The sequence below is a fragment of the Chenopodium quinoa genome, unplaced genomic scaffold (genome assembly GCF_001683475.1).
Source record: "Chenopodium quinoa cultivar QQ74 unplaced genomic scaffold, ASM168347v1, whole genome shotgun sequence".
Lineage (NCBI taxonomy): Eukaryota > Viridiplantae > Streptophyta > Magnoliopsida > Caryophyllales > Amaranthaceae > Chenopodium > Chenopodium quinoa.
In genome coordinates, this window is record NW_018744693.1 from 3,009,599 (window position 1) to 3,024,774 (window position 15,176).

A 15,176-nucleotide genomic window follows, 5' to 3' on the forward strand; every position below is an offset into this window, starting at 1 on the left:
AGGCAAAAAGCATATAGACGGAGTAAGTAATGTTTGAGGGACAATTTAAATTAGAATGAAAAATGGGGGCAATATTTAATAAATGTGGAAGGATTAATAAAACTCTTAAATAGTGGGCTAATAGCAAATTAGCAATGTATGGCATCATACTTCGTATTTTAATAACAATAATGACTTATGCTAATTAATTTGTGGGACTTATAGTGGGCCATTAGTTGATATGACAATGGCAAAAAAAAAGGTGACAATTTTGATGGAAGACTAAGCTTGATTAGTGGGCAATTACCTCCAACTTTTCTTTAGTGAGTGTCTTTTTACGTAAACTGTATATACTTAATTTCAATTAATCTTTTCCTAGCAATCATTTTTAACTACTACTGTTTGACAAGATGAAAATTCTAGATTGTGAATTGGATTTGAATTTTCAAATTAATAAACACTATGCTCTTTCTTCTGACGTTACATTCTTCTTTAATTTTATCATGCATAATCCTCTTTTTTTTTTCTTTTTTTTTTTTTTTTTTGTGGGATAGGTATGCATTATAGTCCTAACTTTTAAGTTTTAATGTATTACATTGCTAACCTCCTGATCTTATGATGAGAATTGAGAAGGTGCCGCGCAAGACCAATTGAAAAAATTATTGTATCATTTTGATGAGTCCATTACCTATTTCTCAACTAAAACAATATGTCCAATAATATATACGCTTTGGTGGTTGTTTGAAGCATTATCGAAAAATATATATATCTGAATAAGTGTGTAAATATTATTAAAAGTGATGATTGTCAATTCACATATTTCTATTGTACATCTATGTAATTTCAGTTTTAATTTGCTAAATTGGATGAAAAGCTTGACCAACATGGCCAACATGGGAGTAATTGCTTGGATTTTGTTCCTACAATGACTAACAACTTTGAATTTTTTTGAACCGGTTAGTTAGGTCAAATAGAAAGAATAAACAAAATGTACGTATTAGTACGTGTATACTCAAATAGTTTAGGGCTTGTTCTCAGTGACTGAACTCAGATGAACTGAACTGAATATTTTATAAGAGAAGGAAATTAGGAGCTGAACTGAACTGAACTGAAGCGAACTGAATTGAACTGAATTTCAACGTATGAGAACAAGCCACTTTGTTTTCTCAAAAAAAAATGATTTACTTTGTATTACAATATAGTTCATTCACCTAAAAACAAAAAAAAACGTACAAAAACAATATGAATAAAAAAATAGGACCCAAACAAATAAAAAATCAGATATTTCATGTAATAGTAAGATTAATATGTGGTATATTGGCCATAAATTCTTAAGTTTGAGAAGTATGAAAAGTCATTTTCTCGAGCAAGTGTAGGGGTATAGTCAAGTTTGGTAGGTAGTGATTGTAAAAGCATATACAAGTAAAATGTAAAATAGTGTTAACCCAATTAAGATTAATGGTGGATCCTCCAATTTCTCTATCAATTGGTTTTATTGGAGGTTTGATTTTACGCTAAGAGAAGTCATTTTTCATTGTTTTTGGATCTTTTTATTTTTATGTAAGTAATGTTATTATAGTTGGATATATATTATAAGGTTGTTTTTTCTATTTAACCTCTTTGCACAATCGCACTACTCTATTACATGTGATTCCAAGTTTGTCTTAAATAAGCTATGTTTCCTTTTGTTTTTACCTCGTAGTCTCGTAGATAGACACGTTTAACTGTCACCATGAAATTACATTAACCTAGGAGCATATAATATTCCACAACCTAATACCATAAGATTCCTCGTAGCATATAATTTAATTTGTGTAATTGATTTAATTAACAAGTGCATTGTTATATACATCGGTGGAAGCAATACTATGTTCATTAAATTTTGCTCGTTAATGATTTGATATTCATTACGGAGTATTAAGGCCCGTCCTAATTGACTGAAATTAGCTGAGCTGAACTGAACTGAATATTTTATGAGAGGGGGAAATTAAGAGCTAAAGTGAACTGAAAATAATCTAAAGAGAACAGACCCTTAGATTAGCACAACACAAAGTTATGAAGTGAATAATACGGAGTACAACTCATCCAAAATGGGAGCAATATAATGATACTCTATATACATCAGATACGGTTAGTGTTTGATCTAGAGAGAATTAGGTGACTTTGAATACCACATGAAGTGAATGATATAGCTCATTTAATATGATAGGCCTGATGACACTTGGGAACCGTTATGTTCGCCTTATTTTCACTTATTTTAGGTGTAAAAAGTTCAGATGAGTAGAGTTAAGTTCTAATAAGTTCAATTCAAGAAAAATAAATTCTGATATGGATTATCCAATATAAATTACAAGTAAAATAGGTTTTAATAAAGTTTAATCGGTTGAAATAAGTTCAGGTAAGTTCATGTAAGATAAGATAAATTCAGATAAGTGAAAATCAGTTGAAATGAACACACCCTTATTTATATCATAAATTAGTTTTTACAATAAAGTACAAGAATACCTTTGATATTGTCTTGGAGGAAGAATATCATAGATGACATAGACAATTTCCATTTCGGATATACTCCCTCCGTTTTTAAATACTTGCTCTATTTCTCATGCGCGAAGTTCTAGGAAAAATTAGAGAAAATAATAAAATATAGAGTTAGTGGAGTGAGTGGAAGGTAAATTGGAGGAGAGAGAATCTAAAAATAATAAAATTAGGTCCCACTAAGTGAGAGAAATGAGTTAAATATTACGGAGTTTAAAAGTTTTCCAAATAAGAAAATAGAGCAAGTATTAAAAAACGACCGTAAAAAAAAAGTAGAACAAATATTTAAAACCGGAGGGAGTACTTTATATTCATGCGTCAATATTGTAGTACAAAGTAACTTCGTAGTATTTTATTTTAAAAATAACCGTAATTAACCAAATAAGGAGTAATATCTTCATGTTGGTTATTTTGTTTGCCTACTATTTTATCATGGAGACGTTTTTTACATCAGCATATATAGTACTCCATAGTATTTTCAACGTACACTTATTCTAGTAAAATTGCAAAATTCAAATTATGTCTCTTTTTTTAAAACAAATTCAAATTATTTTGTCCTTTACATCATTAAATGTGACCCCCGCAAAAATAAAATAAAATAATAATAATAATAAAAAAAAAAATCAATAAGTTGCTTATTTTTGGACCCTTGTATATCTATCGTTATCTACTATAGTTTGAAAATACTCCGCACTAATTATTAGCACTAAAAGTGAAAGTGTTTAGAGAATTGTCCCATTCTGATTTGCAATTCAAATAATTGTAATTCCAGCAAAAAGAACGGTAAGGTGCTAGATAGTGAATGTTGTTTTAAATTTGAACTTTTTCATTAGGCTTTTAGATGGAGATGCATACACTATTATTATTGTTATTGTTTGTTTAAATCTATTTGGAAGATAATAGCAAACAATGGAATCTACAAACTCCATGACCCCTACTTTTGCTCGTGCATTGAAAGACGAGTCTTTTCAAAAAAAAAAAAAAAAAACGGAATTTTTATTAGGTAAGGGCATGTTCTTTTCAGATTATTTTCAGTTCAGTTTAGCTTCAATAAAGGCATGTTCACATTTACTTAATTTCAGTTCAGTTCACTTCAGTTCCAATCAGTTCAGTTGAGTTCAGCTCCAATCAGTTCAGTTTAGTTCAGCTCTTACTTTCCCCCTCTCATAAAATATTCAGTTCGGCTTCAATCAGTTCAGCTCAGCTCCAATCAGTTCAGTAAATGTGAACAAACCCTAAGTTCAATTCAGTTCTAAATTTCATTCTCTCATAAAATATTCAGTTCATTCAGCTCCTATAAATTCAGTTTAATTCATTTCAGCTCAGTTCAGTCAATCATAACAGGCCCTAAGTCGTGATTCTAATATGAACAATGAAATGAAAATGAAAATGAATTTGTATTTAATTAAAATTAGAAAAATAATAATAATAATAATCTTCATTCTCATGACCACTCAAAATGACCCCCAAGCTAAGTTGTCTATTTTTTTGTATAAATTCATTTTCACATAATACCAGCTCCCAAATAGTAATGGATGGTCATGGAAAATTATGAAGAAAATACAAATTGTATGGATGAGATTGAGGTCTCATTAGACATTAGGTTGTTTTCAATGTTAAATCACACTTAAAATTTATTATAATTACCACAATTTAGTACCAGTGAAGAGCGATAGGTGATTGTTTAATTGACCATAATGAGTAACATATTCTAGGAAAAACGATCTTTTTTCAAAATGTACGTTTCCTTGCAATCAAGTGTGTTACTAGGTTGAACATAAGTATTAGATTTATCCATATAAAGTTACACTTACCTATGAGAGGCCTAGGCAATGATCTTTCATATTTTTTCAACTAAATGTTTATTACCAATCAATTTAAGAATAGAACCTCAAATAAGCTTTAACATGAATCAATTTAAACTGTCACTTTCCATGGATTGCCGAGACCCACTATTTTTGTGGATTGCTAAACATCGCCCGCAAATCTCCACATAAAGCCCACAAACTTATATTGAAGTTACAATATTGCCCTTGACCTTAAAAAAAAAACACAACCTCAATAAAAATCAAAGTACGGGGATGTCGAGGCTCGTGGCGGCAAGGTGGTTGGCTCGTGGCGGCAAGGTAGTGGTGGCTCGTGGCGGCAAGGTGGTGGTGGCGCCAGGTCCGGCAGCCACGTCCACCGGCCTGGCGTCTGGGCAGGACGCCCAGCCACGGTGAGTGGCGTTTGGGACAGGCGTCAATCACTGTGGCTGGGCGTCCTGCCCAGACGCCAGGCCGGTGGACGTGGCTGCCGGACCTGGCGCCACCACCAGCCACGGGCCGTCCTGGCCAGGCGCCCCAGGTGCCTTAATTTTTTTTTTTTTTTAATTTTTTTTTTTTTTTTTTTTTGGAAAATCAGAAAAATTTTCTAATTTTTTTTTAATGTGTTTGATTTTTTTTTTTTAATATTTATTAATTTTATGTGTTATTTTTTATAAGTCTAGTATATATATTTTTTATAAAATCAAATAAAAAACATAAATTTCCACATCCTAAATCAAAACATAAATTTAATAAACATAATTTAAAAAAAAAAAAAAAGGCAAAAAAAAAAAAATTAAAAAGTAAGGGCGGCGTCCAAACCAGATGCCAGTGCACTGGTGGTGGCGCTTGGCCTGGACGCCAGTGCACTGGTTGAGGCGCCTGGGCTAGACGCCAGTGCACTGGTTGTGGCGTCTGACCTGGACGCCAGTGCACTGGTTGTGGCGCCTTGCCTGGACGTCCTTGCCATGGTTCCGGCGTCCAAACTAGGCGCCACCTCGTTTTCCGTCGAAGACGACGTATCTCCGGCGACCCTCGCCTCTCCGGCCTCCCTGGGCAACCCAGTACGACTCCACATTTGTTAGATCGAGATTTGTTCACTTTGGGTACGATTTTAAAAATGGGCAAAATTGTCAAACCATGTCTAATTTGTGGGCTTTATGTGGAGATTTGCGGGCGATGTTTAACAAATCCCCTATTTTTGAAGAAAATTAATACAAAACCATGAGCTTCCTTACTACTTATTAGTTTGTTGCAATAATAAAAATTATAACAAGATTATTTAATACTGAATTATATATAATACTTTTTTCCTTTTTAGTTAATTATGAAATAGGGGTGATTTTTTTTCCATATTGTCAATGTATGATGGAGTATAACTTTATTAATTAACAATATATTGCACGATTCAACAAGTAAATATTAACTGTTAGCCAAATTACAATATCTCATATGATTATGTTTTCATTAAAGCACTATACTATCAAATATCAATTAAAATTATTACAATACCAATGTTGAATATCATATTATTAAATTATATTTACGTTATAATTACTTTATTTTTCCTTGTTTTTATGCTTTCTTGTTTGCAAGTTGTAACGATAGTGCGTGCATGGCAGAGATAAAAACAATACAAGTAAAATAGTGGTACAAGAAAATTAGTTTATAAAAAAGGGGTGGATTTTTGTTGTCTTTAAAAATTTTGACATTGTTGTTACACCACTTTAATTAATGGAAATAATAACAAGTAGGAGTACTTGAAGACTTGAAGTTGGAAGTAGGTAATCGAAGAACTAACGAATTGTAAAAGTGGGAACATTTTAACATGGATTTATGCAATTTAGCATGTGCTTTGGGTTGACTACGATACTACGACTCATTTTTCCATAGTGGTTTATGGAATTCAACAACCTACTTGCGTGTATCACTCTTATTAACAATCTATCTGGATTTGTATTTTTTATTCTTTGGTGTTACATTTGGATTGAATTAGTAAGACAAAATAGATATGTTTAAGAGGTTGAACTTAAAACACAAAAATAACATGCAATTATCAAACTCACATATGGAATAATGTCCCTTTGTCCAATTCAATACCCACGTATCATGTATGTAGAACACACCTAATTACGTGTTTTTATTTTTGTTTTTTGAAATAACCTAATTACAGGCTTGTTCTGATTGACTGAACTGAGCTGAACTAAACTGAATTTATTAGAGCTGAACTGAATATTTTATAAGAGAAGGAAATTAAGAGTTGAACTGAACTGAACTTATTAGAGCTGAACTGAACTGAAAATAATCGTATCAGAACAGGTCCTACGTGTTTGAGAAAAGTAAAAACTGTGTCCGATTTTTTTTTATATTGGTGAACACTAGCTTGGACATAAATCATCTATTATCCTACTTTCTTTCTTTACTAGTGCTTCTCTCTCCCTCGCTCCCTTAACCAATGTCTCGTTCTCCTCCCTTGCATAGCCGACTCTCTTTTTCTCATATCAATAATAATGTTCAACATAGAAATTTGTTTTTAATTACTCTATAAATAATTTTCAACAAATGATGCTCTTTTCATCATGCATTATATCTTATGATTTGTTATTAAATATGTATGTCTCCTAATTTTGGATCGGTGTTTAATAGGTCCCTGTTGTATTCGTCCCCAAACTAGTAGCATGTTGAAATACATTTGCAATAAAAAATCAACCTAGTGTGGGTTATTTTAATTAAAAGTGGGTATGATTTAGGGCTTGTTCTATTCAGCTTATTTTCAGTTCAGTTAAGATCTAATCAGATTAATTCAGTTCCTAATTTACTTTTTCCATAAAATATTCAGTTTTGTTCAGCTCAATTTAGTAAATTAGAACAGGCCCTTAGCAATCCACAATCGAAAAGAATGGAATGTAGTAAATTCCAAAAATTGGGGAGGAAGGACAACATGAAAATTAAAGGTCAAAATAGTAGAAAATGTCTGAATTTGTCAAGGCAAAGATGAAGGGTAATATTTTCCTTTCTAGTGACCAGTAACAATGAAAAGTGACTGGGAAAAATCTATAGTACTTATAACAGTATTTTGGTAATCAATTCAAATTTGCTATCAAATGTCAATGTTACAAACATGAGTGCTCTCTTCCTTTGGGGTGATCGAACATGAAAGTATCCAATGTTAAACTTTATCAAGTTGGAGTTATATAATGTTTGCCAGCTATTGAATTTGTAAGGTTGATTTTATGCATGATCTAGCATGAAATCACTTTTAACCTAGATTGCATGACGACGAGTATGTAAATGGGTACGTATTACAAAATAAAGTATGATACGGAGTAATATATATGACAACTAATTGTACAAGTATGGTCTGCATTATATACTTAAAAGGAAATATTTATGAAATTTTTAATAAATAATGTTTGGCAAAAAAAAATCCTAGATATTTAGATAAGAGACCATTAAATTATGAAAAGTACAAAGACTAGAATAGACCCGGTCTACAATAACTTATTGTAGACACAACCTTCTTGTATACAATACGAATGTGATTATATCATACAAGATGTGATTATATTACTACAAAAGTGATTATATTATTTTGAAGCTGTTATGTAAATGTATAACTTAAAAAGTGAATTTATCGTTATAAAAAGTATCAAATAGTAAATTACATCATTTTAAAATATGATTTTTAAATTTTATCATCCTAAACATAATTATATAATCTCATTAAATAGTTTAATATGAGATTATATAATTCAAAATATAACTCACAAAAAGATAATTATATCATCTAAAAAAGTGATTATATCATCCAGAATGTGATTATATTATTTAAAAGTGTCAAATTTTGGGTCTACAATAATTTATTATAGACCGGGTCCATACAAGACCAATTAAAGACAACTTTTGTAGATGATATAAGATCTAGTTTTATTCCTCTTTTCATACAATTGGTCTTATATCATCTACAAAAGTTGTCTTAATAATTTTTACAAGTTCAAATAATCCATTTGCCATTTGTAAGTAATAATGCTCAATTAAGTGGCTTGAGAGGCCAAGGAAAATTTACTCACTAGTAGAAAAAAAAGCATTAGGCACCCCCCATATGGCACCGGTTCAGGCTAAACCGGTGCCCAAAACCGGTCCAGAAATGGGCGGGATTTTAGAAGAAGAGAAAAGGCACCGGTTTGGCCTGAACCGGTGCCTAAAATTAAAATGGCACCGGTTTGAACCGGTGCCAATTGAACCGGACCCGTTTAAAAAAAAAAAACGCGGACTCGCCTTCCTCTCTTTCTTCTCTTTCTCTTTCATTCCTTCTTCAATTCCCTCCTTAATTACTGTTTTATTGCTGCTCATCCTTCAATCCTTCCTCTCTCTCCCTCCACCACCAGCCGTCACCTTCACCGGCGGCCACCAGGGGTTTCGAAAACCGGCCTAGTTCAATCCTTCCTCTCTCTGTTTTCCCTTTCTTTCTCTTTCGAAAATAAACCACCTAGCCGCGCCCTGAGGTTGTTCCACCACCTAGCCGCGCCACCCCCCTGAGGCTCCTTCAACACCGAGCCGCGCCACCAGCCTGAGTGTCCTCCTCCATTTGTCGTGAGTGCTGCTGCGCCTCCTCCATTATGAACTTAGCTGCTGCCCTAATTTTCTCCTCCACCACCTAGCTGCGCCACCCCCCTGAGGCTCCTCCACCACCGAGCCGCGCCACCGGCCTGAGGGTCACCACCGAGTCTCCTCCTAGCTGCTGCCCTAATTGTTCAAGGTTATTTTTAATTTTTTTTAACATTATTTTCCAATTATATAATTATATATATTAATTATTTGTTTTGCATTTTGAACCATTGTTAGTAAATTAAAATTTAGGTTTGAATATAATTTTTCTCAATTTTAGGTTTGAATATAATTGGGAAATTGTGAAAATATTAGAGATTAGTAACCTTGTTACTCAATTAGTTGGATTTTATTGTGTTTAAATGGTTAATTTAATGTGTTTTGGTGGATACTTTTGAAATAATTATAGAAAATATATTAACCTTGGTACTTAATTAAATAGGTGAAATTTGGTATTTTACTTTTAATGGTTAATTTGAAGTTGTTTTGATGGATTGTTTTGATGGGTATATTTGAATTAATTTGAGATTAGTAACCTTGCTTGTTACTAAAGTAGATGAATTTTGGAATGGGTGAATGGTTACTTTTAAGTTGTTTTGATGGGTAATTTTGAAAAAATTAGAGATTAGTAACCTTGTTAGTTTAGCAATTGTTAGTTCAATGAATGATGTGTTTTAACTTATAAATAAATTAGTGAATTGACATGTTAGTTTAGCAATTGTTAGTTCAATGAATGATGTGTTTTTTTTAACAGATTATTTGTGAATTGAAGCAAGAGTTTAATTAGCTTGAGGACTACATATTGAGCTCAAGTGGGTAGTTGCTATATTGGTATGACTACTAAACTTTACTTAGATATATTTCTTTCTATTCATCCATTTAATAAAAGTTTATTCATGAAATTGCAACTTGTGTATTGTTTAATTGCAAATAAATACAACAATATATAGAATACTTGAATTGCATCATCATATGTCTAGATACCCGTTCAAGGCTTTCTCATTAGGAGAAAGTCTTGAATAGTCCCCGGTTGGGACTGTCCCCGGTTGGGACTGTTCTTGAATGTCTTCCTACTCCTACACATGCGGACTCGAGGGAGCTTGAAAATCCAACACCGCATGAATTCCCAGAGTTACAGATGATTTGTAACCCTCTACCTTAATGAATTTTGTTATATCAATGCTGTTGTAAAAGTCCTATTTAGCTATCTTCTTTTTATATATATACTTGTGTAGGAAGACACCCGGTGTGCACTTCTAGCCCTGGGGCATGCAAATAGTACCGTGTTGAGTTTGGTGGCGTATGGTAGTGCCCAACCGACGACGGGTGCTACGGCGGGGCCACATCATTACTCGGTTGGGATCGATTCAATGGTTGCGGGGTTCGAAGACATCCCACTACCCATACCGATAGAGGAGGTTGAGATAACAGCGCTTTGGCAAGCTGTAGGTAGCTTCGTTGATTGGCCACGTGCATGGGTGAAGTTGATTAATAAGGAGGTAAATTAGCTACTCACTTGACTATTTTCTTCATTTCTCAACTTTTAAACTCCTTGCATATCAAAACAACTCATAATCACATATTTATAAGTGTTTGTCATTTGAAATTACATTAAAATCGCAAAGTTCTAAGGTTTTGGGTCCAATTCATCAAACTAAAGCCACTTTGAGCCGAAATGGCTACTCACTTGCCTATTTTCTTCATTTCTCAACTTATAAACTACTTACATCTCAAAACAACTCATAATCACATATTTATAAATGTTTTTCATTTGAAATTACATAAAAATCGCCTAGTTCTAAGTTTTTGGGTCCAATTCATCAAAAAAAGTCATTTTGACCCGAAATGACTACTCACTTGCCTATTTTCTTCATTTCTCAACTTATAAACTCCTTGCATCTCAAAAAAACTCATAATCACATATTTATAAGTGTTTGTCATTTGAAATTACATAAAAATCGCCAAGTTCTAAGTTTTTGGGTCCGATTCGTCAAAAATAGCTATTTTGACCCGAAATGGATACTCACTTGGCTATTTTCTTCATTTCTCAACTTATAAACTACTTGCATCTCAAAACAACTCATAATCACATATTTATAAATGTTTGTCATTTGAAATTACATAAAAATCGCCTAGTTCAATTTTTTTTTTAAAAAAAATAAGCAACTTCCGCCGCACCGGGACACCCGAGGGAGCCGCCCCCGCTGCCGGAACAGCAAAGGCAGCCCCAACGAGGCCAGAGCAGCCCCGACATGTGGCTGCCAAGGCTGTAGCAGCCACAGCAGGTGGCTGCCAGTCTGCTGCAGCCTCGACAGCAGCTTGCCTGGGCTGCTGCAGCCTCGACAGGCGGCTGCCGAGGCTGCAGCAGACTGGCAGCCACCTGCCGTGGCTGCTACAGCCTTGGCAGCCACCTGTCGGGGCTGCTGTGGCCTCGGCACGGGCTGCCTTCACTGTTCCGGCAGCGGGGGCGCCTCCCTCGAGTGTCCAAGTGCGGCTTCCGTTGCATTTAAAAAAAAAAAAAAATTAAAGCAATTTTCATCATTTCATCAAAAAGTAGCCCATTTGAGCCGAAATGGCTACTTACTTGCCTATTTTCTTCATTTATCAACTTATAAAATCCTTGCATCTCAAAACAACTCATAATCACATATTTATAAGTGGTTGTCATTTGAAATTACATTAAAATCGCCAAGTTCTAAGTTTTTGGGTCCAATTCATCAAAAAAAGCCATTTTGACCCAAAATGGCTACTCACTTGCCTATTTTCTTCATTTCTCAACTTATAAACTCCTTGCATCTCAAAATAACTCATAATCACATATTTATAAGTGTTTGTCATTTGAAATTACATAAAAATCGCCAAGTTCTAAGTTTTTGGGTCCAATTCGTCAAAAATAGCCATTTTGACCCGAAATGGCTACTCACTTGGCTATTTTATTCATTTCTCAACTTATAAACTCCTTGCATCTCAAAACAACTCATAATCACATATTTATAAGTGTTTTTAATTTGAAATTACATAAAAATCTCTAAGTTCTAAGTTTTTGGGTCCAATTCATCAAAAAAAAGCCATTTTGACCCGAAATGGCTACTTACTTGCCTATTTTCTTCATTTCACAACTTATAAACTCCTTGCATCTCAAAACAACTCATAATCACATATTTATAAGTGTTTGTCATTTGAAATTACATAAAAATCGCCAATTTCTAAGTTTTTGGGTCCAATTCATCAAAAAAAGCCATTTTGACCCGAAATGGCTACTTAGTTGCCTATTTTCTTCATTTCTCAACTTATAAACTCCTTGCATCTCTAAACAACTCATAATCACATATTTATAAGTGTTTTTCATTTGAAATTACATAAAAATCGTCAAGTTCTAAGTTTTTGGGTCCAATTCATCAAAAAAAGCCATTTCGACCCGAAATGGCTACTCACTTGGCTATTATAAGTGATTGTGAGTTGAAACTTATTATTTCTCAAACTATTTCAGATTTCCAATGGAAGCAAAACTTCAAAGAGAAAGAGGGTGGAGAAGCCTAAAAGAATTGATCAACCTAAGAAGAAGCTTAGTGAACAACAGTCCAAGAGTGAACAAGCGTCGAAGTTGCACTCTTCGAAAGGTTCACCCATGCCACCTACTCCAATTGTTGAAGACATTGTTCTTCAATCGCTCTCTATTGACATGAACTTTCTTCACAACCGTGCTTGTCATTTGGTCCAACATGGAAGACACCGTTGGTAATTTACATGATATTATATTATTGTGATTATCTTGAAAATCTATGGTAATAAATATTTGCTCATTTCCTTTGCATGTTTCACTGATGTGATTTGTTTGTCATATGCTAGTGCGCACAACAAGAGAATGGACTTGATTGTGCTTTGTATGTGATGAGATTTATGCTTGACATTGTGACTCATTGTACGGACACTCAACAACTTGATGAGGTAAGTCCTAAAACTTCTTGAAATGCTATATTGATGTGATTTCACGCCTTAGACACCTAATATTATCCAACAATGACATTTTATGAGAAACAAAAAGGCTATTTCACAAGAAAGGTAGAAAATGGATTGAATAGAAGTCATATGGGCCATATTAGGGCCATTTTGTGTTAATATGCTCTTTTAATGTGATTTCTTTCCTTATACACCTATAACTAGATAATATTGACATGTTATGAGATAAATAAAGTTCATTTAATAAGAAATGTAGGAAATGGGCAAAGTAAGGTCATATAGGCCATATTCTGGCCATTTTGGTAAATACCGTCATAAACCGTAATAAAATGCTCTCCTATACAATTTTAGGGCTTACACACATACAACTATCCAATATTGAAATGTTATGAGAAAGAAATAGTTCATTTGATAAGTAATGTAGTAAATGGGCTATATAGAAGTCGTATAGGTAATATTTGATAAAATACATATTTTTTGCCTAATTAATTATTTTTAAAATAATGTTTTTGTATTTCAAGTTTTGCAAGGTCCAAAAGGATGGTCCGTTGACAATCAAGGAGCTTAATGAAGTTCGTGACATGTTAGCGTCTTTCATCACCTTCAACATGTAAATGGCATGCATTGTAATTGTAAATTATTTATGTTAACTTATTATTCATTATATATGTGTACTTACTATTATTTGTATATGTAAGCAACTTTTTTTTTTTTGTATTGCGTTTGGGAATATTTATATCTATATATATATATATAATTGAATTCTTGTATCTAATATTATTTTTGTATATAATAATTAATAATATTATTATTAGTTATTATAATAATAAAATTATTAATTATTATATTTAATATAATTGCTGGAATTACAGGGTATTATTATTGCAGGTTTTTTTTTAAAAATATTATTGCACGATTGAAAAAAAAAACGAAAAAAAAAATTATACAAAAGGCACCGGTTAGGCAGGAACCGGTGCTTAAACTATCCACCACCCAAAAAAAAAATGGCGGGAGAGCAGTATTAGGCACCGGTTAACCGGTGCCTATTCTACCCTATGACACCGGTTAACCGGTGCCTATTAAACTCTATGGAACCGGTTTTGAACCGGTGCCAAATAGGGGGTTTTTGGCACCCCTCAAATAGGCAGCGGTTCAAACCGGTGCCTTAGACCGGATTTGAACCACTGCCTAATGCGTTTTTTCTACTGGTGACTCAATCTACAAAAAGATGGTTGTCACCTCGTGCCTAACCCACGTGCTTTTGGGGTTAGCTATGTCTAGATCACGCCTCACAGCCCGTTCCACAAGCTAGGTACATAAATTTGCCAAATTTTTTTCAAATGGTTAACCCATGTACATACGACTCTAGCCCATGTGTTATCCCATGCTTGAGTGCCTAAGTCCGGGGGCTAAGGCTCACATCTTGGCACTCACAATGCAATAATGTGTCATTGCATGTTTAAAAAGACTACATCATGTATGTGCCATGTTTTTTTTTGGGCTAGATATTGTTATATTGTGTCGTGCCTAGATAGATCAACTTAGTTTAATCCTCAACGATGACTCTTATGTTGTCTTAGTTTTCTCACTCATGTCCACAATTTGATCAATGCGAAATAGGTGTTAAAAAAATTTTGTTGTCATTTTAATTATGATCTAAGAAAATAAACCTCGAAGGTCTGCTCGGCATCACTGTGGCTTTCGTTTTTTTATTTTTAATATTTTAATTTATTTATTTTGAAAGTTATATGATACAAAATATATTTCATAAAAAGAACAAAACTTTAGTTAAATCTATTGGCTAGATTGTTCATTATTTTGAAGATTGACAACCAAAAAAAAAAAAAGTCCAAAGAAAATTAAAATAAAAAACAAAGACATACGATTAACTTAAAATTTCTTTTACTTTAACTGTTTCTTACTCATTAAGTTAACTTTTCTTTATTTACTCCCTGATTCCGATCCAAATGGGAATTTCAAAACGTTTCTAAAGTTAAATTGGATTAATTTTTTAGGTAATGTTAATCGCATTTGATCTACGTGTTTGTCTTTAGGGATTTTTTTAAAGTAAAATTAGTTGATTGATAAAACCATCATACATACATCTACCCGATAGAAAACAAAAGAAGCAAGTGAAACATATATTGACTCAGATAATATTCTAATTGGATAAAATCATGATCGTTGTGAATGAGATATCACATTAATAAATACTGTGTTGTATATCGTTGTTTGATATTAACTTTCAAAGGTGATCTTTCTATTATATAAACCTCTAGAATTTTATTT

At 33.2% G+C, this 15,176-nt stretch overlaps 1 protein-coding gene across 1 annotated transcript; it reads left to right on the forward strand.

The window, feature by feature from the left end:
* The first annotated feature begins 7,351 nt into the window (after window positions 1–7,351).
* LOC110702321 lies at window positions 7,352–14,922 on the forward strand. The gene is made up of 4 exons (XM_021880025.1): window positions 7,352–7,378; window positions 10,163–10,426; window positions 12,418–12,634; window positions 14,903–14,922. The coding sequence occupies exons 1-4, from the start codon at window positions 7,352–7,354 to the stop codon at window positions 14,920–14,922; spliced, it is 528 nt and encodes a 175-aa protein (XP_021735717.1).
* Window positions 14,923–15,176: the final 254 nt, after the last annotated feature.